The following is a 26,690-nucleotide window of genomic DNA, read 5'->3' on the forward strand; positions in this document are numbered from 1 at the left end:
CACTATTGGGTTGCTAGGTTTATAATACTTAATTATTATTGAAAGGTTTCTGTTTTTAGTTTATAGAACTCCTCATTATGTATAGTTTTCTCTATTGGGTTGATAGGTTTCTGTTTTTAGTTTATAGAACTCCATATTATGTAAAGCAGGGGTCTCCAAACTACGGCCCGCGGGCCGTATCCGGCCCGCCAGTGTCTTCCATCCGGGCCGCGACATCTTATGACCAGTGTCATCAAGGACCCGTGACAGCTAATGGCTAAGACCTTGCTCAGAAGGGGCGAAAACTCCGCGAATTTTTTCGTGCGAATAAATAAATATGCTCGTTGGCGAGGTACTTGGCATCAATACATTGCGTCCACAAGTATCGCGCGAATATATCAAGAGGATTTTTTTGAAAAATCTTTATTTGATTCGCAATGATATCAAGGTCTGAGAAACGAGTATCAAAAATTATCTTCAAAGCTACGTTATCTAAAGCTATATTTTCATCCCTGAAAATTCTATTGTCTACCCCCCCCCCCTCTCTAGGACAGAAAATATGGATGTCTAGAAATTAAAACGGTTTTGGCCCTCCGAACTCACTGGAGTAGTCAATGTGGCCCTCCGGCTGAAAAGTTTGGAGACCCCTGATGTAAAGTTTTCTCTTTTGGGTTGATAAGTTTATAGTACATAATTATTGTTGAAAGGTTTCTGTTTTTAGTTTATAGAACTCCTCATTATGTATAGTTTTCTCCTTTGGGTTGATAGGTTTATAATACATAATTATTGTTGAAAGGTTTCTGTTTTTAGTTTATAGAACTCCTCATTATGTATAGTTTTCACTATTGGGTTGCTAGGTTTATAATACTTAATTATTATTGAAAGGTTTCTGTTTTTGTTTTATAGAACTCCACATTATGTATAGTTTTCTCTATTGGGTTGATAGGTTTCTGTTTTTAGTTTATAGAACTCCTCATTATGTATAGTTTTCACTATTGGGTTGCTAGGTTTATAATACTTAATTATTATTGAAAGGTTTCTGTTTTTAGTTTATAGAACTCCTCATTATGTATAGTTTTCTCTATTGGGTTGATAGGTTTCTGTTTTTAGTTAGTAGAACTCGTCATTATGTATAGTTTTCTCTATTGGGTTGCTAGGTTTATAATACATATGTAATTACTTTTATGTGATATAAATCACATGCAAAAGTAATATACACCAACCAGAACTTCATATTAACTTTTCAAACCTTTTTTTTATATGTGGCCAGCTATGGGGCACAATTAGCAGTCCGACGAGGAAGGGTTGGATCTATAGACTATTATTTGACATTCTCATGCACGACAAGATAACCAGTGGCACACTTGATTTAATATCAAATACATAATAAGGATTTACTCGGTGAATGAAAACAGAATGATTTTTTTAATGTTTTTATTACACTATAAATATAAAAATAGACAGATTAAACTTACAAGGAATGGAGCCCAAAAAGGCACAATACAATTATGCATAATAATTATCTTAAATTAGTTTTATTATTGCGTACATATTAAAATTGAATCTCACATAACTGTTATTAAAATCAGTACATAAAAAGTATTGACAATTTTTAAATTATTACACGGTGCCCAGACACTCATTCATCAGATCCAAATTATCAATTAAAAAATTATAAAACAATGGATTATGCTTTTTAAAGATAAAATAAAATAAAAACATTGTTCTAGTCCTATTTGTTGACTTTAACCAGGTTACACTAACTTGTAAGAAAGGAGGGGAAGTTCCGGGAAGGTAAAGGTTCCCCAGAGATGTATACGTAATATTAACTTAAATAATTATTAAGGCAATGTGTTCATATTACATCTGTGATGAAGCTTGGGTACAAACAGAACTACGTCAGCGTCTCCATCTTTTAAATTATATAATCACAACACAAAGTGTTAGTTTTCTATGAAAATATAGCATATATAATTATAAAGTTTTCTTGTAAATTGTTAAAGAGGGTTCTCCAGATATTAACATGATATTCTCAGTGAGATTCATAAAATCTATTCAATAATGATATTTTAAATCTATTCAATTCCTATCTTAATTGATTTCAGTATAAAATTCAAGATATTCAAAATTGTAACCTAGAATCACAACGTCTGGTACAAATATCATTATGTAGATAAAGCATAAATCAGTTCTTATCTAGTCGTTTTATTTTTCATACGTAGATCGTTTTATTCAATGATCAGTCATTCTTAGAGGAAAGTTGTTCACTTCGAGGAGGTGACATTTATGTTTGAGAAATGAGATGGCCAATAGTATGAAATGATTGAAGTGATGAAAAATTGATTCTTCATTATAATTTAAGTGACATTACATAATTTTAATTGGTCTTATAGGCATGATGCTTACATAATATGGAAGCCATATCACAATGTCAGTGATGGTATGCTTGGAATAATTCAATTATGGCAAAAAATTTATTCAATCATAACATTTTCAAATTTGTAAATGAATGGTTGAACTTTATTTGAACATAAAATATCATGGCATACATTGTTATCTTTGTAATTTTAAATAACCTACATTATTTTGATTTGTCAGACTGTACGTCTATTTAAAAAATATTGTCTTTTTCGCTTTTCATCAATTAATTTAATTACTTAAGACTTAATATCTCAGGCTATACATTTGTAACCATGTAAATATTTTTTGTAAATTTAAATTTAATTAAATTTGTAAATAATAAAATGTAAAATTATTTATTAAAGTTGGAATTGTCGTAATCTTTCTTAAAATAATGAGTTTGTAAAATGAGTGAAATTATGATAAAAATACAGTTCCTTCGATGATTGAAATGATCCAGTGTTTAGACCTTAGACGGGTGACTGGTGCAACTCCATGACATCGTAGTTTCTTTCTTTTTTACAAATGAGAGGATAGAATATGAAGAAGTAATATGTTCCTGCAACTAACATGATGGCGCTGATGATGATTGCTATGATTCCCCAAGCCGATATACCGAGCCCCCTCCTCGATGGTAACGCTTTTCCCGTAGCTGAAATGATCAATTGTAATTTAGAATAACAATAATAATAACACACAGGCAGATCCATTGCACAACGTTGATGTGACCACAACACATCCAAACCAAATATCTGTCTATTTCACAACAATTGTTGAGAAACCTGTGTCGCGATCTTGTTGATGAATGACATTCTTACGATTGGATTGATGAATTATTTGGAAGGTGGGTATGGGTACCGCAGCCTTAGGAACCACCATCTCTGCCTTAGGTCACCCTAAGAGATTGTAATAGAATATTCCTATATGGTAAACACATGACAATAGCTGCACTCTTATATAGATAGGTTACTGGTGTTGGTATATGTTAGTTACAACATAAAAAATATTTATTTTACAAATTAATATTATCGGGGAAAAAAATTATAATTAAAGAGCTGACTTATGCATAACCAATTACATAAGAAACTAAATCTTCAAGTGATTATACATAATTGACATACTGTTTTTACTATTGCTGCCAACAGGAGCCCCTGCTCCAGCTCCAAAATATGTTCTAGCAGGAGCAGAGCCGTATTTCACCCCCCTGCTCCCTCCCGCGCCCCCGCCGTTCCATCCCCCCGACCGCATTCCTCCGCCAAGGCCTTCGGAATAAGCCACCACTGAAAAGAAGACATTAAATTAATAACCTTGAGAATAAAATATACCACCAAAGTTACTGATAAAATAACAAGTGACCAAAATGAAAGCTACTAATAATAAATTATTAGGAAACGATGAATCATACCTGACAGAACCACTAATGACATAGTAAACAAATTCCTCATTTTATTTTTGGGTGTAGTTTTCACAAAAAATTAACTAAAACGTATTCTTTTTATTGATTGCGTTTTCCTCTTTGTACGATATGATTTTATGATATAGTTTGCTTATCGATTCTTGATAATACAATCCTAAGAAAATAATTAAGGCAGCAATCAAAATAATGATAAAACAAAGTATTTTACAGAAACACATTTTCTGTGCTTATGACTTTGATCATAAACATCATAAATAAACCACTCACACTATGATTATTTGTTGTTTATGCCCTTTTATGACAAGATGACATTTAATTTTTCTATGAATATAATGCTAACCTAAACTAAATGGCGCCGTACACGATTACGCAAATATTTTAGAAATTAAATAACATTGAAGTACTTGCTTAGGAATTTTACAATATTATCCAAGCATTTCAATGCTTATGTTGGCAGCCTGGCAAAAACGCAATATCCGTGTGCGTGTCAAAGTATCTGTCGGCGAGTTGTCTTTTTCGACAATAATTTTGCGGCGATGGGAAAACTAAATATATCTCTGTTATTATGTGTGTTTTGGGCGGTAAACGTTTTTGGGCTCAACGTTGATGTAATAAATAAAGAATTAGTAAACAAGAATGTCGAGCGAACGATTGATTTGTCAACGCAACTTGTGAAAATCTCTTCCAAAATCACTATTGAAAACATCGGTAAAGCTCCTGTGAAGAATTTCTTAGTAGCAGTTGATCCTCTATCTAAGGATAAACTCGCCTTTGTTTCAGTCAAAGACAGCAACAAACGAGATGTTCGTACATTCGAGACATCTGTCTTGGATAACACGAATGCAAAGTTTTGGCGGATCGAGTTGAAAGAGGCCCTGCAACCCGGCAAAACCGCTGTATATCAATTTGATACAGTCTATTCTAAGAGTTTGACACCCTATCCATCAAGCATAACTCAGAAAGAAAAACAGTTGGTAAGGTTCATCGGTAATCACTACTTCTATTCTCCCTATCTTACCAATTCTCAAAAGACCACAGTGTCGGTGGGTACAAGGAATATTGAGACCTTCACCAAGCTGAAGCCTTTCAGCCATTCGGACTCGACTATCCACTATGGTGCATACGAAAACATCCCGAGCTTTTCAGAGGATGAGTTGAATATTCACTACGAGAATAATGCACCTTTCCTGACCGTGACAAAGATTGATCGCACGATCGAAGTTTCACACTGGGGAAACATCGCTGTTGAAGAAACTATCGACATGTACCACTCTGGCGCTGTTCTCAAGGGATCCTTCTCTAGGTACGAATACCAGCAAGATTCTTCGAGTGGATTGTCTAGTGTCAAATCTTACAAGACCTTGCTACCTGCGTCAGCTACTGGAGTATACTACCGAGACACCAACGGTAACATTTCTACATCCCACATGCGAGTCAAGAAAGACGCTGTAGAGTTGGAACTACGCCCCAGATTCCCCCTGTTTGGAGGCTGGAAGACACACTACACCCTCGGCTACAATGTGCCCAGCTACGAGTACCTGTACCACTCCGGGGACCAGTACCTGCTGAAGATGAGGCTGATGGATCACATCTACGACGATATGGTGGTAGATGAGATTAGAACCACCGTCATCCTTCCCGAAGGAACCACGGAAGTGAAGGTGACGCCCCCCTACCCGGTCATCCGCCACCCCGATACTCTACACTACACATACCTCGATACCAAAGGCAGAACTACCATCTCCTTCACCAAGAAGAACCTAGTTGAAAATCACATTCAAGATTTCCAGTTGCGTTACTCTTTCCCCCGAATCCTCATGTTCCAGGAGCCCATCCTCGTGGTGATCTTCTTGTACATATTATTCTTATTGGTCATTGTTTATGTGAGGTTAGACTTTTCTATTCATAAAGATGAGAACCACAAGGAATAAATTGTTATGTCTACAGGCAATATGCTTACTTTCCTTGAAAGCAATGCACGCAACTTTTTCAGTGTTCTATAATACAATAAGTGTGTGAAATTACAAGTGCAAATGCTAATTAACTATGCGCCAAGGGCAAAAAATCTGTGACCATTGAATAAAATTAGTTTCATATCTAGGATAATTTTTTACTAATCTAAACCACCACTAATGCACTAGAAGAGATATGAGTAGAAATATGGTATAGAAACTGAATCCCTTGTTTTATTCCATAAATGTTAATGTCATTCCAATAAAGGCTAACAAATGAATTCCTTAGGATTTTTCCGATTTTAATATTGCCTGTAACATAACGCTATATTTGATTGGTGGGCCTGGTGTAAAAACGTACCGAGTTCATAATAATATTATGTTTTTTAAATCTTATCAAACAATACCTACTTGTAATTTATTTCAACAAATAAACGTTCCTTTATATAATATTACCTTGGTTGTTTGAACACTTGGCCTTTAAATTTATTTACAGACTGTTTGTTAGTAAACAATAATTATTTTGATGAATAAAGAAAATGGAACCATACAATAACTTTTATTTTACAACCACAACCACTTATCCCCCTATCCGTGAAGATTTTGTATAATATCTACTGTTTGTGTAATATAACTTTAAATAAACATTTTGTGAGTAAGAAACTAACTTTAAGGGTATACTCAAAATAATTAATAATCTGCTCTTTCATGGATGGCGCTTTCAGGAAAAACACTTTGCAAGTTATCCTTGTATTATTTGTTTGCGCCTGTACACACGCAACATAAATATATGGTTTTGTCCATATATCCAATCTTGGATTGAATCACTGGTACAATATTGTATTTGTATGCTTTTCTTGAAATAATTGAGTTGTATGTATATGAACAAAATCATTTATTCATACTAATATTACATATTTAAGTGTTGTTTATTTATTGTATCACATGGTGTCATTGTTTATATTTCAATTTTTAATCTCACTAGAAATATAATTTTATAAAATAACCCAAATTAATATATTGAAAGAACAATATTGTTTCTTACAATAATAATGGGTTCTAAGCTGAAGAAAGCTAATTTATTATAATGTATTAATACAAGTCAAAATATTTCACCAACAAATGTAGATATAATATCTCTCAACGCCATCTAGTGGGAAATTTAGCACTAACTAAGCCTTTCCTACAAAAATAAAGTTGGTTGTTTACAGGTGAAAAAATTTAATAAGCAGTAATTGTTGATTGAAGTGCTAGTACATATTGAATTATTTGGCGGGTTGGAAATAAGCCGACGTGGCTCAGTGGTCCAGAGCATCTGACCGGACATCAGTAGGTGCGGGTTCAATTCCCGTCGGCGGCATTTATTTTTACTCGGGAGATATTTTCAATTACATTACATTGTAATAAAATAATTATATTACAGGCGACTAATTATTGCGTATATGTAATAATTTATTAGTGTATTAAGTGTTGATATATAATTTGAAATAAAATATTATGCTATTAATTTAAAAAGGACAAAGATGAAAAGAAATGTTGGCTATCCCTTGCTAACACAAATCATTTAACAATCTTTTTTAAAGTATGCAAAGAATTAGATGACTTAATATGTTCTGGAAGGCTATTTAATATAAGTGGAGCCTGATGTAAATAATTTCTTTGACCAAAAGAAGATTTAGTTTGAATTGCGACAAAGTTCAGACCAACTTCATTCTACTTCTGCTTCTGTTTTACATTCATGACATTACATTCCTTATAAAGTATAATGAGTTGAAAAGCTATTTTTTTTCTTGAACATAACTTTAAGAATAATTTTTCAGGCCGGATCCCCAGCATACCATATTATAATAAAGTATAGTCTTAACCACTCAGAACATTAGAACGTCAAAAAACGTAAATATGATAATAGCGGTCACGACATTAGAATGTCTTTTCACGTAAACGCGCGAGATTTTACAAAAATTGATTTATTTCCATCACTAGTATACAGATTCCCATGATTTCAAAAACAGAGTATCGATAATGAATAACGCTACGCGTCTGTATTCAAGAATATCTATGGAACGTAGAGGTGCATTATCTAAGGCGATTGAAACTGTCAAGATGTTCGTTAATAATTTATTGCGTTTCTAAATAATTTATTAAAAATATTTTAGTTTGGACGGTTAATATTTTGAGGTGACTAATAGTTTTTAAATATATTTCTTCAATATATAAAGTGTTATTTCTTTATGCTACTCAGAAAAAAGTACATTTTTCAAGGCTTTGAAATAATGGTGAGCGATTTTTACATATTTTTGACATTTTCATAAAATGTATATTTAGAAACGCAAATATTTACGTATAACAACACAATGCGATAGTGGATTTCATAATCTTTCCAAAACATTTTTTAGAATGAGGCTACGTTTCCCAAAACGTGAGTTATGAAGATTTTAGTAAAACTCGTAAATAACACAAAAATTATCACATTCAGACAGTTCTCAAAGGGACACATAATAAATAAAATTCTATGTCTGAGAGGTTAAGAACAATCTGTGCTATTAAAACTAACAGCTTATAAAAAATACATGGCCAAGATTGCCCTAAATACCATATGAAATAAGGAATGCATTTATATAAAGAATAATAACCCAGAATAATTGATAAGAGTTACATTTATTATAAGTAAAAGAAGATATACAAATATGTAGTTTAATCATTACACACCAAATTCAGAGGGCTTGATTCTCAGGATGACCGGCACACTAGTGCACGGGAGAATAGCCAGCTCAGTGACCACGGCCGTGACCAGGTCTGGGGGAGTCACGTCGTACGTCAGGTTGAGCAGCGTGAGACTGTTGTAGGTCCGCCAGTTCGCCAGGGGACTGTCCTGGTTCGGTTCACACTTGAGGAGATCATCAGGATTGCCTGGAAGTGGGTTCATCGTTATTTATAATTTAGTGCTCATTAACCTCTGGAAAACCGTTCGTGCACCAGTAACAAGAACTTTTTGATATGCGATTTAAACCCGTGTGCCGTGAGAAAGTGCATAAATATTTTTAACAGAATTGCATGCAAGAAACTAAAAAAAGGGTATAGTGTTCCAAAGGTTAAGGCGAGTTTGACATTAGCGCAGCGCGATTTAGTAATTTTGTGTGTAAACAGATCCCGCGGCCAAGTTCTGTGAAAGTCCTACTCAAGTTGTTATTATATCATTATAGGCTAGTTGCTTGACAGAACTGAAATAATAACAGAACTTGAAAAAATCTTTCACAAAACTTGAAAATTAACTTTGAAATTTGAAGAATTGTTCAAATTCTCCGAAACAACCCGTCCTTAGTATTTCTATATAAAATTCTAATTAATATACATTTGATAGTACAAAATTGCTTGCATTGATAAGCTTTTGGATCTCATTGTCCAGAATACTTATGGAGGGAAATAATTATACCGAGTCAGTGGACATCTTTAATTTATCACTTAGCAAATACAAGAGATTGTTACTGAAGCAGTTTAGTTATGTGTGATAAATATGTACTGTATAATTTTGAGTATTCATATGTAAAAACACCTAAAAATGGCGTTAATAAATCAATAATAAAAACTCTGCGTGATTTTGCCCCATTCTAAATGTTCCACGCCGCGGTGCATCGTCTAACACTTAAGGCCGTTTTATTAAAATAAAAGCCACTAACCGATCTCGTTGTAGACAAAAGAGTCAGTCTGAACTCTCTCCGAGAACTTGTGTGTTTCACAGCAGACCAGGACGGGGACGTTGTGTGCGTTGGCAACCATGGCTACCTGCGCCGTGCCCGCTCTCGCCATCACATATCCATTGGCCAGCAGCGCTCCGGCCCCCAAGATTACCTTGTTTATCTGCAAATTGAAAGAATTACAATTTATAAGTGCTATTACTTATGAATTGAATATTTTACCTAATACATATTCAGACAAATTATTTGTAGCTGGAGGAAATGTACAATGTACAATTGTAAGAACTAAATAACCCCTATCTGTTAACACATGTTACAGTCACAATTAACTGATAAAATACGCACTTGATAATTACGGTAATACGCATTCAAAGATAGAGATTTAAGCCCACGGAGGTGTTTCATAAAATGAAAAAAATATCAAATAAGGCCTCTAACGGAAAGATTGTTTTTAAATTCATTGACTCCCTTAAAAATGAACCCCAACCCTACCCTAGAATACATAACGCCAACGCCGTTATCGTGGGTATTTTTCAACTGTTGACAATAACCATCTTCATGCTTTGACTTATTATTATCTCCCATTCTTACTTTTATATTATTATTGTCATTGTTATTGTCTTCGCTCCTCATTTATATATGCTCTCCTTTCACTGTCATCTCTGTTTATAAAACTTATTCGTGTAATTAATATGTTGTTAATGGACTATTTGTCCGTAAATAAATAAATAAATAACGCCGACGTTGCGTTGAAATATTAGTACCTTTTGAATAAGTAATGAGGCTAAAACAGATAACAGCTATTCTTTGCTTGTCACTGATAGATTTGCTTGACGCTTGACGCTTGAAGCTACGTATCGGTTAGGAAAATCCAAAATAAGATCCATGGAAGGTACATAACCAAAAGATCATTCCAAATTACGCATATTATCATTCACAAAGTGTAAACTGTAATACCTTTTTTATTTATTAGGCGCCAATAGTGCTAAAAACAATAGGTACAGCCCAGTAGCGGTCTGTTACTTTTCAGTGAACTAGAATGGGTAAGATTGAAAAACACAACTTTGTGGATTATACGATTTATTTTTGGGGTATTATACCGTGTTGCGCTACCTTCTTCTTTATATACTTTATGTACTGAAATCTTTATACCCATTAAGAAGATTAGAAACCAGATAGAATTTAACTCAACCATTTGGAATGCATTTTATAAAATAAGACGTTGCCCTGCCACAGACTGCCTTCTATGTAGAGAAGTTAAAATATGTGGTTGTATGTATTTTTGAATGAGAAATCTGAAGAAAAAAAAAATCGCAATCGTAATTTAGATTTCGACAACAGTGCCGCTTATTGGATCCAAAACTATCCTATATTTCAAGATGGAACAAAATCATTGATATCTTAATATATAGGTATATAAAAACACACAATTATTCGAATGCAAAGTTGTGTCAAAATTTCAATGCAATTGGTGAAGAACTTTCGGAGATTTAAGAGTTTATGGAAGATTTATAATATCGAATAATAAAAATAACGCCATATCTTGCAAGATTATCATGGAACTTAATTTGAACATGCACAATTCCCCCCCAAAACTAGCAAACCTAAGTGGATTTTAAAGTCTGTCCCCAAGCTCTACAAGATGGCGTACAAGAGCGCATGCAAGGTTAGGCGGAATTCCTAGGGAACCAATCCAAATGCGCTAAATACGAATTTCAAGCAAAAAGGCGCATGGCCAATGCTCGGTGGCTTCAGGACCTTGAGCTCAAGTAGTGTGGTGTCTATTATTGTGTTATTGTGTATGTATGCATATATGCTTTGGTAAAGTATGTACAAGGAAGGCGCAGAGCAGATGTCAGTTCTCCACAGGAACTATTCTAATTTCGAGCTTGACAAAATTCCAAACAATTTTGTGGTTTTATATTTCTGCAAAAAATGTTAATTGCTTTTATATTTAATTTTGGAGTAGACAAAGTTTCAACTATTTTTCTTAACCCTTTTTATTTATTAGGCACCAACACTGCTAAAAAATAATAGGTACATAGCCAGATGAATTATTGTCTGCGTTTAAAAATATTGGCGTGTAGGTATTATATATCAACTGTTGACGCAAATGTTTTTCAATAGCTTTGGGTGTTGGAGGAATATAGCTAATATGTATTTTAAACAATACCAATACATACATGTATTTTGTACATAATGCTACGTTTTTTCAAGACAATTTAATAATGGTAAGACAAATAACATTTTACCTCTCTCATAACGAAGCTCAGAGCCGATATCATGACAAGTGAGCATTTGACGCCCTTCGCTGTCAACCTCCTCAGCATTTCTCTGCCTTCATTCCACGGGTGAGCGGCCACCACCACCACTCTAAAGTTCTTACTATCTGCAGCCTCCGTCACTATCTTCTCAATCAAAGATGAGCTACAAAAGAAAAATAAACCACTTGTAGAAAAGTCTGATATCAGGATGTTATTTATAAGTAAAGATTAATATTAGATAGGTAAATATTTGAGCAAACAAACCATCCATATGTTAGAATGACATCTCCGTTTGATATTTTATTGCAAACTGCAATACTGATAGCCTCTCCAGCCACTTCGATTTGTTCCGTTACGTAGGTGTCAATAGCTTCCTTAAGTTTTGCCTTTGCCTGTAATAAAATATGAATAAGTTAGGAAGTGGAGAAAGAAAAGTACATAATAGTGAATCAACCCTTTTTAAAAAAAAAGAATAACTAACATTCCCGGGTTATGAATAACCTGACAATATTTGAAAATCTACCTACTACCACCACAGTAAGCGGAAAATGTTGCTTGTGTTGTGATGGAAGACAGCTGAGGAATTGAACACACTACGCCTGGGTGGGACCCAAACGCGATGTCAACTCAGCCACCGACCGTAGTACTTACATCGTATTCTGCAATAGTGTTAGGTAACTGTGTGAGCTGCCACTTGATATGTTTAATAGCATTGTTCATGGAGACCGCTGGGAGGCGACATGACTTGATGAAGTTCATACAAGGAGTCAGATGGGCCTCTAGTCCTCGAGAGAACTCCACATTTGGTGGAAGTGTGTAATCATCGATAACCTAGAAAGAAAAATTAGAAACGTTATTCAAAACTGGAGGAAATAAAATAGACTTAGTTACTTTAACACATTGGCCATAAACCACGGCTATGAGACGGGTGTGCCTCTCAACTATGTAACTCCAAACCCCGGCAACGAGACGGGTGTGCGTCTTAACTATGTAACTCCAAACCCCGGCTACAAGACAGGTGTGCGTCTCAACTATGTAACCCCAAACACCGGTTGTGAGAAGTCTAGTAGCAGGTCGGCCTAAAAACAAAAAACAGCTAGTGACATCTGAGCATAAATTTTTAAATGTCAATCTCTCTATAGATAATTAAGCTTTCATTTCATAGGTTATACTTGATAGTAAACTGAATTTCAATAAACATATTGACCACGTAGTCACTAACGCATCTTCTATGCTGGGTTTCATAATCCGTTCCTGTAAACAATTCAAAGACATTGCTACTTTCAAAACACTGTATTTCTCATACGCTCGTAGTATCCTTGAATACGCATCACAAGTGTGGAACCCAGGCTATGCAATACATAAAAATAGAATTGAAAGTGTTCAAAATAGATTTTTAAGGTACCTTAATTTCCGCTCTTTTCGATCTCATATCAGTAATGAAGACTCTGCAAAGTTCTTCAATATACAGACGTTAACTTTCCGAAGAAATGTAGCAGATTTGGTAATGTTATTCAAAATTACACACAATTTAATCGATAGTCCTGATCTTCTTCAACGCCTATTATTCCATGTTCCCAATCGCAACAGCAGACAGTTGCTTACTTTTAATCTCCCTCATTGTAAGAAAATTCCAAACAAAACTCATTTATCTACAGATCCACACACTTTTTTAACTTAAATTATAACCATATTGACATATTTAACTCGACTTTACGCGACATAAAACAAAAACTCAATAATCAACAAAACTCAAACTAGTTCAATTCCTATATATTCCCGTCCTTTGCCTCTCAATCCTTATCCTATATTTCCCCCTCCTCCCCCCCACCCTCCTTTATTTTAATATTTTTAATATTTCCTAACTAAACAAGAAATTAATTTAAGAGAACATCTCTATGCCATTGTACACCATTGTAACACCATTAACTATTCATCAGTGGAAAGTTCATAATTGGCATAATTAATAATATTATTATTGTATCATTATATAATTACAGATTTGCTGTCAACTTTTCCAAATAAATAAATAAAAATAAAAAAATAAAAATAAAATAGTACATATTGGCAATAATACACTCGGCGTCTCAAAAATCGCACCTATTGCAAAATCTTAGGAGACAATAAAGTGATTGTCTCTTTCAGACGTGCAGCATTGTCACCCCAATCCACGCTTCAGGATGAAGCCACCAGTCTCTTGAAATCGTTGGAAAACCGATTGAACGGCAAAACAGCTTAAGTTTAGTTGCCGAGCAACATCACACTGCCGCTTCCCTGATTGCAGTAGTGCCACCACTTGTGCGGCTTCGTCAGCAGTGGTGTCCATTTTAAGGTGTTGTTTTTTTATATTATACATATTTAGTACACAAATCCAGTTTACAATTTTACAAAATTAACTTGTCTATAGCGATGAGTCGTTCATGAACAAGCTGCACAATTGTAAACCATACCATGGCTCAATTAAAAGGTTACACTTTTTGATCAGGAGATATTTTATAAAAATCTTTTTGATCAGGACATTATGGAAAACAGGCACCTTTAAAATTATCCGAGTATTAATCTTTATTACATACTCAGAAACGTGAACGGCATATGACAGTCCGACATCTGGACTTGGACATGTGAACCTCCACCTACTAACTACCTAGCATATTATTTTTCTCCTGGTACGAGGCGGCATACCGAGAGTATGCGAAGAGTCGTACGATCGTTCATACGCTGGGAGCTGGGAGGCGTACTGGGGGAGCTGTATCGGGCGAGCACAATATTCTCATTTCTCCCGTTCAATTGAGTCGACTCTTTGTAAAACCACCTCTTAATAAAATGAGTCATGACCCATCGCTGTAAGTCTGGGGTCAATGGGTTAGTAACATTTTTGAACAGTAAAGCAAAAAAAATGAATATCTTTTTAGAATCTCACCTGCTTCAGAGCATTCAGTAAAGCGATGCAGCGGGCATTAGAGCCCATGATAATGTGAGAGGCATACTGAACTCCCAAGCGCACAATTGCAGGATGGATTTCCCTTTAAATACACAATAAAAGTTCAATGTTAAAACCACTTCAATAATAATATTATGAGAGATTGAGAAACAGTAAGAGACAATAATACAATCCCACTAATAAGACAAAACGATAAGAAGAAATAAAAGGAGACAGAATGCTACTCACTTTGAGTTTAGCGGAATGGAAGGAGCTAAGTAAGCAGTTTCTCTCTCATCGTACAGATGGTTGAATAGTTTCACCTTGTGCTGACTCTGGATTATTTTCACTTTAGTTTTCTCAGGGCTCTGGGATATCTGTTATATAATAAACAACTATATAGTTCGTGGTTTAACCTTTCCTAGCTGGTGCTGTCAACTGAGTGAACATCGTCTCTAATTAATAGATACAGAGTAGCACAAATACTTTTCCCTAAAAGTTCCAACGAAACTTAAATTTCGTGGAATTTCAAAATGCCTCGAGGTATTTCAAATGCCTATGTATTTCTTATTTTTAAAGTTATCATAAAAAGAAATACGATTTTAGAAACTACATAAAATTATCTTTGAGATAATTGTACTTGAAATAAACATTGATATTTCTAAATAATAAAATTTTATTATCAACAATTAAAAAAAGTCATCAACAAAAACTTGTTGAAACATTTTGAATCGAAACATCCTTAATTTTTAAAGAATTCAATATTTACACAACATATTCCTTTTGTGTGGGAAATTAGTAAGAAAACTGTAACTTCACTTTTTATGCCGTTCATACAATAAGAAAAAAATATAAATAATCTTTTAACTTTCAACTGTCAGTGCAAAAATCACTTTTTGGACTTCATCCATGGAATCAAGTAAGTATAAATATTTGATACAAACTGAAAAGAATAATTATTTCTTTCCAATGATGAGCAAACCACATATCTCCGCATTATAGAAAAGAATACTTTTATAATGTATGGACACCCGGGTCAGATATGTCCTTCAGAGGCTCTAATGGAATATGATGACTGTTGCTAGTAATGTCCTTCCGAGCCTCTAATGGAATATGATGACTGTGGCTAGTAATGTCCTTCCGAGGCTCTAATGGAATATGATGACTGTGGCTAGTAATGTCCTTCCGAGGCTCTAATGGAATATGATGACTGTGGCTAGTAATGTCCTTCCGAGGCTCTAATGGAATATGATGACTGTGGCTAGTAATGTCCTTCCGAGGCTCTAATGGAATATGATGACTGTGGCTAGTAATGTCCTTCCGAGGCTCTAATGGAATATGATGACTGTGGCTAGTAATGTCCTTCCGAGGCTCTAATGCAGTGCTCCGCAACCGGTGTGCCGTGGCACACTGGTGTGCCGTGAGCCGGACACAGGTGTGCCGCGGCCAAATTCAATGTGTTTGACATTTTACAATTTTTCATTATGTATTTAATATACAATGACAAAATATTTTTCATAATATATTGTCTATTTTTCATTGTCTGCAGATACTGTTAAAAGACGTATTCACAATATATTAGAAACACTGATTAGAGAACTGTTATTGGCTGAAAAATTTGCACTTCAGATCAACGAAACAACCGATATTAAAAATAAAGCACAGCTGATAGCTATTGTACTTTTCGTTGACTAGGAATTTATTAAAGAACATTATTTATTTTGTAAGGATGTTCCAGAGCGAAATACCGGTGAAGAATTTTTTCAAGTAACCGATGATTTATTCAAAATATATAATATTAAATGGAGCAATTGCATTGCTGTTTGCACGGATGGCGCTGCGGCAATGACGGGTAGTAAAAAGGGTTTTGTCTCTTGTGTAAAACAAAAAATCCAACGTTACAATTTACACACTGCTGCATACATCGAGAAGCATCGATGGTCAAAAATTTACCGGAGGTACTTTTGAACACGATGAATGAATGCATTAAAATCGTAAACATAATTAAATCAAGAGCCCCAAACTCGCGAATCTTTGAAATACTCTGTTCAGAAATGGGAGCCGAATATGAATCCTTTATACTGAAATTCGTTGGCTATCCCGAGGCAATGTCTTGGCTTGATTGTTTGACCTTCGTCACGAGGTGTGTGAGTTTCTTTTAAATCAAAATATGCCCAAACTATATCAGCACCTCGATGATAATTACTGGATAGCCAAACTTGCATACATGGCTGATATATTCGAGCATTTGAATGAACTTAATAACGAACTTTGGCAGAAAGAGTGGCAAAAAAGATGTTTGAAAATGTACCAAAGGATCAACCATAGTACAATTGAAAACAAACAATTAACTGTGGATCTGACCCAACAACATTTAAGTATGATCCAGCAGAAATTTGGTCAGTATTTTTATTCCATCAATACGGAACAATACGATTGGATTCGAAATCCTTTTGCAACCAATGCAATAAATTCTACGGAAGCACTGCCTCTGCAAATTCGAGTGGAATTCGGTTCCATGATAACTCAACACAGTGACAATTCAACATACCTTTAAAAAGTGATATAAAGTCATTAGAAACGATGAAAAAAATAATTTAAACCTAACCTAACCTAACCTACTTAAACCAGTTATTAAAGTTTTTGTTTCATCACTTCCCATGACTTTATATAACTTTTTAAAGATGTGATGAATTATCATTGCGATGATTAATCCGGTCACCGTTATATTTATATGTATGTATGTATACTTTTCAAATAAAAAACAAGAAATTATTGTAAAATTTGTGTATCAATTTAATATCTATATATTTTAGCTTTTGGTGTGCCGCGGAATTATAGGAAGAAATTTGGTGTGTCGTAGGTGAGAAAAGGTTGCGAAGCACTGCTCTAATGGAATATGATGACTGTGGCTAGTAATGTCCTTCCGAGGCTCTAATGGAATATGATGACTGTGGCTAGTAATGTCCTTCCGAGGCTCTAATGGAATATGATGACTGTGGCAAGTAATGTCCTTCCGAGGCTCTAATGGAATATGATGACTGTGGCTAGTAATGTCCTTCCGAGGCTCTAATGGAATATGATGACTGTGGCTAGTAATGTCCTTCCGAGGCTCTAATGGAATATGATGACTGTGGCTAGTAATGTCCTTCCGAGCCTCGAGGGGTTTAAATTGTATTGAGGCAGTTAAGTTTTCAGTTTTCTCTAGACCGCTAAAAGCGTCAAAAGACCAGTGCAAAGCTGAAAATGACAATGTAATCAATGATGCCAAATAATGCATCGTCATATTATTGATAGACAGAGGCTCACACAAGGAAGTTCTCAAATGATGTCAGTTGAAAATGTATGTGGTGAAGACCGGTATTCCCGAGAGAAAATTACCTTTATATTAACGGCGGTGGCAAGAATTGGTTTGAGTTTATCCTTAGTTTTAACATCTTGTTTCTTCACATCGCCGGCTGGTTTGGGTTTAGGTTTCTGCAGTAGTTCTTTAGCAGCTCGCTGAGCCTCCTGCTTGGCCCGTCTTTCAGCCTTCAGCTCTGACTTAGTCTTTTCCTGTTTTTCCACCTTGAATAGATTACCATTACTACATATTAATTTCGACAAAAGTTGAGAAAATTGTTTTTTACGCAAATGTTTAAAAAAAATACATGTTGTTCAGAGTGATCTATAGTAAAAAGTCCGATAATAATTTGCCCTACTAATTTGCCTAACTAATTTTACCTCAGTGTCAGACCTTTCGTTCGTAGTAACCGTTTGAGTCTGAACGGTAGGTACATCTATTGGTGGAGTATCTTGAATTCTAACATTAGAAATTTTAGACTCTAGTGATGTTATATCATCGCTTGTTTGACCTTTGGTCTTTTCAGAAGGTTTGGCTACTTCCTTTGAGTCGTGCTGGACTTCTACTGCATCCTGAGCCTCCTCTTTCTGCGAGTTCACTGTAATAACTGGTACTTTGACCTTATCACCTTTAGGTCTAACATACTCAATTTTATCCTTTTTTTTTTCATTGGTTGTTTCAACTTTTTTATTGGCTATTGGCGTAGCTTTTTTTTCAGTTTTTGTAGCAACTTTTTCGATAGTGGGTTCATCTTTATTGACAGTTTTTGTAGCAACTTTTTCGATAGTGGGTTCATCTTTATTGACAGTTTTAGTAGCAACTTTTTGTGTAGTTGGTCCGTCTTTACTGACAGTTTTCGTTTCGACACTCTTTTCTGGGACGTCATTTTTGTTTTTATTTTTAGCCAATTGTTTGGCAGCCTTTTTAGCTTCTCGCGCTGCCTGAACTTCTTCTCTGGATTTATCAGATGCTTTGGAATCCATGTTAGGTGTTAATACTTGTTTATTTTCATGGGATTCAGTTGATGGTTTCAGATTAGTTTTCTTATTTTCATCTGCCTTTGAGAGGGAGTGTTTGGGATGATGGATGTGGGGTTTTGATTTGATCTCATTCAATTTAGTAACAGGGCGCTTTTTATGGAGAAGGGCGAGCGATTCTTCAACTACGCTCACTAATGCATTTTCTAGAATTCTAATCCTGTCTTTTTCGCATTCTGAAAATAAATAAAATATTTATACTTAAAATGATTTTATTTATAATGAATCAACCTTAGCTCGATATACATTGGAATAAATACTTTCTGTGCATTGTGTTTAAAAGGCCTAATATAATTCTTATCAAGCATATTACTAATAACTAACCAGGTCCGTATGTTATAGGTTTGTTTTTGATGGCTTGTTTCCTCTGATATCTTCGGTGCTGTGCGGGGGTGAAGTATTTTCTTTGATCTTCTTTACAAGCCGGATCTGGCGGAAGGATCGGTTTCTCGTTTGGTAGAGAGTCATTAATTTTTGATTCTTTTGTCTGGGACGGTGTTATCTGTTATCAAACAAAAAGCTTATGTGAATATTGCTTACAAAATGACCAATTTTTAACATAAAACAATAATAATTATCATACAACATTTTTGTTTAAATTATATTATTTCTTTTCGTGACCTTTTTCTATGAATACGGAGAGAAATAAACACAGAACCAACATGCAATATATAAGATAACAATATTGTAACATTACGCAATATCCAGCCATTTATTTATCTATAATAATAATATTATGCATTTTACATATGTACAAATTGTGTTTACATTTTACTATGGAAGTTTACATGCAAACGATTTAACTGCGACCTTTTACTGAAGTGAACAGAAACCTCCCAACAACCTAAGACTTTTCCCAGGAGTTTAAATGTAACATCTGAATGTAAAAGTAAATTGTTCCAGGGTATTGAATTTTACATATGCACCAAAACAAATCGTCATCATTATTAAAACAAAAAAAAATTAAAATTGATCATAATTATTATTGCAAAATATGATAAACTTGTTGAATTCCACTGCACATTTAATATGCAAAAATATATAAATAGCACTTGGTTTCAACTTAATTAGTACAAGATATATAACTATTTATGTGGTGGGAGATGGTAAAAGATGCATTAAAGTTCCATTTTTTCTCAATCAATGTTAAGTTTGAAGGTGAGGAAATACGCTCAAATTATTAAAATACCCCAAACTAAACCCTATAAACCTATTTTGTGCATGTGCGACATAAATAGTTGTCTCCATTAGATAGAGAAGTTGAAATCAAGTTTTGTGTTTTCAAAGAGCTTTAGCATGTATCGGAATTCGACAAGTTTACCCAAAATATTCATGGTCTTAGTTATGATTTTGCAGAAAATAAACATTGACAGAGGCCATCAAACAATTCAGCAACAAGTCTGAGCTACGTAAAGGTATGAAAAACCATGTTACAACAGGAAAACTCATTTCATATGCAGATGATACTGCAATTATATTTCAAGCGAATTCATTGAATGAACTTGAAATAATTGCTAACAATGATATCAATACGTTAAAAGAATGGTTTGATAAAAACTTATTAACATTAAATATTGAAAAAACATATTATATAATTTTTAGTATAAACAAAATAAACCCTTTTATTACATTAAATATTAAAATACATTCAAAAAAATGCATATCAAAAAAATCTACTTGCCAAAATAATGACTGTTTATCCATAGGAAATAAAAATGAAATTAAATATTTAGGTGTAATAATAGATAGTCAACTTAAGTGGAAAACTCACATAAAAAATATCATAAATAGATTAAGAAAACTCATTTACATATTTATTAGTCTAAGAAATATACTTAACTTAAAAATTCTTAAAAATATTTACTACGCTCTAGCGCATTCAATAATACAGTATGGTATCGTTGCGTGGGGGGGAGCTTACAAATCATCACTTTTACCGCTGGAAATCACTCAAAGGCTGTTAATAAAAATTTTAATAAAAAAACCATCAGACTACCCAACCTTACAACTTTTCCAAGATTTTCAAGTCCCATCACTAAAAAATACATATACGAAAAATACGCTACTTCAAATCCATAAAGATCTGTATAAGAAGTCACACCATGCCATGGTTCGTGTCGAGAGCAATAGGCAAAATACAATGGGTCGCTTATGGACTCCATTAATGCATACCAGTTTTGCACAACACTATTACACGTACACTGGAGTGGTATGGTTTAATAAATTAACGACTGAGATGAGATTAGAACCGGATTTTAATAAATTTAAAAATAAAATTAACTTCACTACAATAAATAATTTAACGAATTAGAATGACGATGATATCTCACTATATTATTTTATAAATTATTGTATAAAAAAACTAAAATCTCTTCACTTTATATGTTTTTATGATTCTTTTTTTCTTCTATTTACATATGTATGTTAAGTTTTTATTATTTTCCCTTTACACACGAGTTTTAGACTCTTGTAAAGGTAAACATGTTAATTTTTATTGAAATATGCTCTTACTATGTAAATTTAAACATTATACTGTATTTTATAAAATAAATAAAAATATTAAAAAAAAAAAAAAAAAAAATGTGACATAAACAGTTAGGGAGTACAAACAAAAATTGAGATTAGGAGATAAACATGTAATACATTTTGTTCCCATTTTTAGTAGGGCATCAGTATGAAGTTTTCGAACACATGATTAATTTATATTTATGTATTATATTTAACAGCCACGCTAGACAAAATTGCATTTGATAATAAAGCATTAGAAAAAATAAGCTGGTTTCAACTACTGCAAACGTTAAATCATTGTTATTATATTTATACCTCTTTTGAATCCATTGAGGAAACAAATCCTTGCAGGGCTATAAAGAAACATTAATTACAATTTTATCCAAAAACGTCATATCAAAAACAGAAAAATGCAAACACCTACCAGGTTAAAACGAATTCAATAAGGCACCTGAATGCACCTTACTAAAACAGTAAAGTGTGATTGGTTTATTTATGAGTAAAGTGATGCAAGTCAAGAAATAATTAAGCAATTCGCCGTCATATGTCACACGTCAAAAAATCCTTCAGCATAACCATTGATAACCATTGACCATAAATATGCATAAATAGCATAACCCACAAATTGCCATAAATAAACCACTCATACCCGTAAATAGTGATGCAATACCGTGAAAATGAAAATCGGTAGATTTAGGTGAAAAATATCAGTAGATTAGAGACAAAAATCGGTATCGTCAAATTACAGAGGTGCAAAATCAATGTGATGATTTCCCGAAATTTTTCGAATCCATGGGGGGCGGGTGGCAAAAGATTTCAAGAGTGACGAATAATTTCCCACAATATTTTGAAATAACCATTTCTGATGTGAATGGAGAATGATTCCTCACTTCTTTTCAAATACGTAGGGAGGGGGTAGCTAGATAATTTCGGAGAGAAAAGGTTCCCCACAATATTTTCCAAACCATTGGGATGGGGGCAGCTAGAGAATTTCGGAGAAAATTAATTCCCCACATGGGGGCAAGGGGATGGCTAGATAATTTAGAAAAGTAAAAATTCCCCACATTGTTATTTTCTAAAAAAAAGCCCATTATTCATAATCTTTTCATTGAATTTGGTAAAATTTCGGTAGATTTTTGAGAATTACGGTATTTAAAAAAAAGGTAGATTTTCACAAACATCGGCGGATTTTTTGCGAATATCGGTAGATCTTTGCCAAAATCGGCAGATTTACCAAAATTCGCTAGGTAGAACCCCGTTCAGATATGGCGATTTTAGTTTATCAACTCTGTGTTGAATGACACTTGAAGGCTAATTGAGAAGTGTGAAGAGCCTTTCAACAGAGTTGATCAAGTTTTTAGGTGAGCGACTAAAGTTGAAAGCCCATTTACTTTTGCTGTTCAAGTGTGAATCATCGTTTTTCATCAATCATCGAGTTTTACACCGAATCAACCCTTCTGAACACATGTTTCAACTCGATTGCGATTTTTAGTTCCTTGATGTATAATCGTGAAAATATGTCTGTAGTGTTCGGATGACATAATTTTCAGGTTTTTTGATCTCTACCAAAGCAATGCCTGTCCTTTGGATCAAAAACAGGAAATATTTAAAAATAAAAATGCGAATAATGTAATATTATATTCAAAATAAAATTAAAACAATCAGAACCATGTACACGAAAGATTTAGGATTAGTGTTATTATATCCAGAGTGGAAAATACTCTCTAATAAATCATCATGGTGTAGACTGTAGAACCACCAATAGAATTGAAATTTTCCTTGAAAAGGCTTTGGCCGTGTTTGGTGACTAGATGTGAATAGCCAAACACCACCTTCCTCTTTCCCATCTCTTTCCTCTCCCCACTAGCTTCAGCCACACAACCAACCCCAATTGGGGGTGTCATAGTCTCACTGGCTTTAGACGATTGGGAGCAGTTGGAGCTCTTGTGCGGTTTCACACAAAAAAGTATTGAAATCAAAAAAGAGTGGAGACTTGAAGATGAAACTGATGGTGTCAGATATCAGAATGTTATTTCTTAATACTAGTTTTACTAGTTAACTAGTTTAAATATTCTCTTATTTTTAAACTAGTTTTTAATATTCTCCTGACGAAGGAAGGGTTCTTCCGAAACCGGTAGAGTGAAAATAAAACTATAGTGGTCAAAAAAAATTTATGTGTTTTTATTGTTATTTCTAATATTTTTTTAATAAAGTTTTTGAAGGTGGTAAAGTTGTCGAATTCCACTGCACGCTTGTATGAAAATTTAAAAAAATAACACTTGGTTTTAACTTAATTACCTACTACAAGAAACAACTATTTATTTCGGGGGAGGTGCATTAAAGTTCATTTTTTTCTCAATTGCGTTCAGAGTTAATTTTGAAGGTTAGGTAACACGCTTAAATTCTTTGAATAAACCAATCCAATAACCTATTGTGTTCATGCATTTCCATCTCCCCGACATAAATTGTTGTTTCCAGTAGTAATTAAGTTGAAATCAAAAAATGTTATTCATATACAAATGGGTGCAGCGGAATTCGTCAACTTTACCAAATTGTTTATCCGAATTTCGTAAATGATTTCGATACCCTTCAGTATCTTTTAATATTGTAATGCTATCTATATCAAAATAGTATTACATGCACCTAATTTAATTCTTCTTAGAATCCAATTTCTAACACAAATATATGTTTTTGTGCTTTTTCAATGACATGTTCTCAAGTTCGTTCCGCAAAATGTCATAAATTATAAAAACGCACACACAAATGATATCAGTTTATGCCACCTTATTTAAACTGAAACGTATGAACGAAATCTTCCTCAATAAAAGTTGTTTAACTAAAACTGAAATGTCAGAATTCAATTGAAACTAAAACTGAAACGTTAGAGGCACAATAGACAGAAAAATGTACGAGGATTTTGCCCAAAAATGGACCCAGCCACAGGAATAATTTTGAACTAAAAAAACCAGGATTCAAGACGTGCACAATCGATATTCAAAGAACTTTCGAATTGATGGATCGGATGCAGAATTTTTTAAATTTCACTTAGAACTTGAAGAATTTGAAAGTTGACGAATTGATTGTCCAAGTTCTGCGTGACAAACTGGCCTAAACATTTTTTTTGTGTGAATTGATCGATAAACCGTTTGTTCGATTATTTAAACAATTTTTTGTTTCCCAATAAAACTCGACGCCAAAGACTCGTTACGTCTACAATTGAATAGTAATTATGTAATTGTATTATTTAATACGAGATTTTCAAAATCCTGCCGCCGTTCAGTGAATTTTCGTTCTGTTAAAAAAATCACTAATCCATAGTCGATTTGGCATGAACGCGTGGAGCCAAAGACAAAAACAATAATACATAGAAACGGCCATCTGTCGGGCATCAAAGAAGTGACATTCTGTTTCTGTGCATGTTCTGTTGAATTTTGGCGTGTTTTAAGACATTTTCTTTTTGAGGGGTTCGTGGCTTCGTCGGTCGACTTTGCTATAACAGGTAAACGTAGTGATTATATTTTAAGGAAATTAAAAAATCGCACAACGATTGCTGTAGTAGTTCCGATTCATCATATTGCCTAACTCTCAGAAAACAAAAGTGAAAGCTGAAGATGGCCTAAATTCTGGTTAATCTGAAAATGATCTTCCATATTTTAAGCAATATGCCATGATCATTGAATTGTTTCCTTTCTTAATTTGAACCGTGTTGAATTTTCCATAATAATTTTGTTAAAAAAGGCGCGTTGGAAGTGCGACAATATGACTAATGAAAATGATCATTAATTATTTATCTAGACTTGGATTATGTTGTTTACGTCACGATGTTTCGCGTCACGCTTATCACGTTTCATTGTTGTTTTAGAAATGGCTCGCGGTCAACAAAAGCTCCAGTCGCAGGCTAAAGCAGCGGAAAAGACGAATAAATTGAAGAAACAACAAGGACACAGTGCACAGGACCAGAAAAAAGCAGCACAAAAGGCCTTAGTTCATCTTTGCTTCATATGCAAGGTTTGTCACCTCCTTTAGAATGTTAAGTAAATAATTCTCCCACCATAAAACATTCCGAGTGGCATCTTCAAGCGAGATGTACACACAATAGAGTGTGACCAAGAAGTGAAAGGTTCGAAAATTGCAATCGTGTTAAGTGACTGTTGTTGTTTTGCAGGCCCAGATGCCCGACCCCAAGACATACAAGCAGCACTACGAGAACAAGCATCCCAAGAGTGACCTCCCGGAGGAGCTGAAGGATGTGGTCTAACATCTCCATGGATCTATTCTCCTCTCGTCAACATGTTTCCCTCCAACTTCATATCCCCATTCATTTGTCATTATGACTAGAGGATTTTGGATATTATTGATTTGATCTTTATAATAAATTGTAAATTAATGTTAAATGTTTAAAATTCAATGAGTAATCAATAAAATGAGTGCAAAGCCCGGCGGACGGTTTCAATGCGACTGTAGTGAAAAGTGGAAGACATTATTGACTGCACTAAGCCATTAGTGTATGGAATATTATGTAATTATTCAATATCCTCTGTACTTGTTGTAAATGTACTCTTTGGGAATACAAACCTTGGGACACTTGAATGTTTACAAATTCAGTATTATATTATTAATCATTTAACAATGTAATCAGCAAAGGAGGCAGTAATGTGACGGTAGAGGACTCCTTCCTAGTTGCATCATTTGTCAGCATACAATAAAGTTACTTCCAAGGTTTCAACACGTAATATATTATATTTGTGTCTCCTAAAGAGATATTAATATGTTTTTGTATACTGCATATAGCATTATTTACTTGTAATTTTATACTAAATACTGGGTGGAATCGCATTTACAATGTTGCACTTTTGCAAATAAATTTTTGTTTTGCTCTGTATGTGATTGTCAAAATAGCTGTGGGGTATTTAACCAATATGTGGGTCTATAACCTCGATCCAACGATACAGGAGCTTGCCGTATTGTTATTTATTTACCAATAAAATATCCCACAAGCATTACTTGTTTTCTTGATTGAAACTACTAAATGATCATAACATCATTTTCTTATCTTACCATGATAATGTACATGATTGGGTGTAGTAATCTGTCTCAATAGGATGTTTGCTTTGTTGTATGAAGAGAAGATCCCCTCGACGTGTGAAATTCGGAATCATTCTTTAACTTTTAAAA

At 34.1% G+C, this 26,690-nt stretch overlaps 4 protein-coding genes across 4 annotated transcripts; 2 read left to right on the forward strand and 2 right to left on the reverse strand.

Annotated features, from left to right (window-relative positions):
• Window positions 1-1,425: 1,425 nt before the first annotated feature.
• On the reverse strand, window positions 1,426-4,051 carry LOC149425551 (uncharacterized). Its single transcript, XM_089651171.1, has 3 exons — window positions 3,785-4,051; window positions 3,501-3,659; window positions 1,426-3,031 (listed from the first exon to the last, which is right to left on the reverse strand). Exons 1-3 carry the CDS (start codon window positions 3,822-3,824, stop codon window positions 2,850-2,852), a joined length of 381 nt encoding a protein of 126 aa, XP_089507297.1. The 5' UTR covers window positions 3,825-4,051; the 3' UTR covers window positions 1,426-2,849.
• A 213-nt stretch (window positions 4,052-4,264) lies between these two features.
• On the forward strand, window positions 4,265-6,304 carry LOC149425552 (dolichyl-diphosphooligosaccharide--protein glycosyltransferase subunit 1). Its single transcript, XM_089651173.1, has one exon. It carries the CDS (start codon window positions 4,333-4,335, stop codon window positions 5,725-5,727), a length of 1,395 nt encoding a protein of 464 aa, XP_089507299.1. The 5' UTR covers window positions 4,265-4,332; the 3' UTR covers window positions 5,728-6,304.
• Window positions 6,305-8,387: 2,083 nt separating this feature from the next.
• On the reverse strand, window positions 8,388-22,098 carry eIF2Bdelta (eukaryotic translation initiation factor 2B subunit delta). The gene is made up of 12 exons (XM_089651174.1): window positions 21,940-22,098; window positions 21,831-21,868; window positions 19,332-19,509; window positions 18,351-19,183; window positions 18,009-18,194; window positions 14,877-15,004; window positions 14,628-14,730; window positions 12,359-12,538; window positions 11,972-12,099; window positions 11,696-11,870; window positions 9,426-9,606; window positions 8,388-8,658 (listed from the first exon to the last, which is right to left on the reverse strand). The coding sequence occupies exons 2-12, from the start codon at window positions 21,843-21,845 to the stop codon at window positions 8,450-8,452; spliced, it is 2,316 nt and encodes a 771-aa protein (XP_089507300.1). The 5' UTR covers window positions 21,846-21,868; window positions 21,940-22,098; the 3' UTR covers window positions 8,388-8,449.
• A 2,794-nt stretch (window positions 22,099-24,892) lies between these two features.
• LOC149425554 (transcriptional regulator Simba1-like) lies at window positions 24,893-26,515 on the forward strand. The gene is made up of 3 exons (XM_089650731.1): window positions 24,893-25,014; window positions 25,378-25,523; window positions 25,681-26,515. The coding sequence occupies exons 2-3, from the start codon at window positions 25,380-25,382 to the stop codon at window positions 25,771-25,773; spliced, it is 237 nt and encodes a 78-aa protein (XP_089506857.1). The 5' UTR covers window positions 24,893-25,014; window positions 25,378-25,379; the 3' UTR covers window positions 25,774-26,515.
• Window positions 26,516-26,690: the final 175 nt, after the last annotated feature.

This window comes from Hesperophylax consimilis, chromosome 3 (assembly GCF_061612785.1).
Source record: "Hesperophylax consimilis isolate HC1 chromosome 3, BYU_Hcon_1.0, whole genome shotgun sequence".
Taxonomy (NCBI): Eukaryota; Metazoa; Arthropoda; class Insecta; order Trichoptera; family Limnephilidae; genus Hesperophylax; species Hesperophylax consimilis.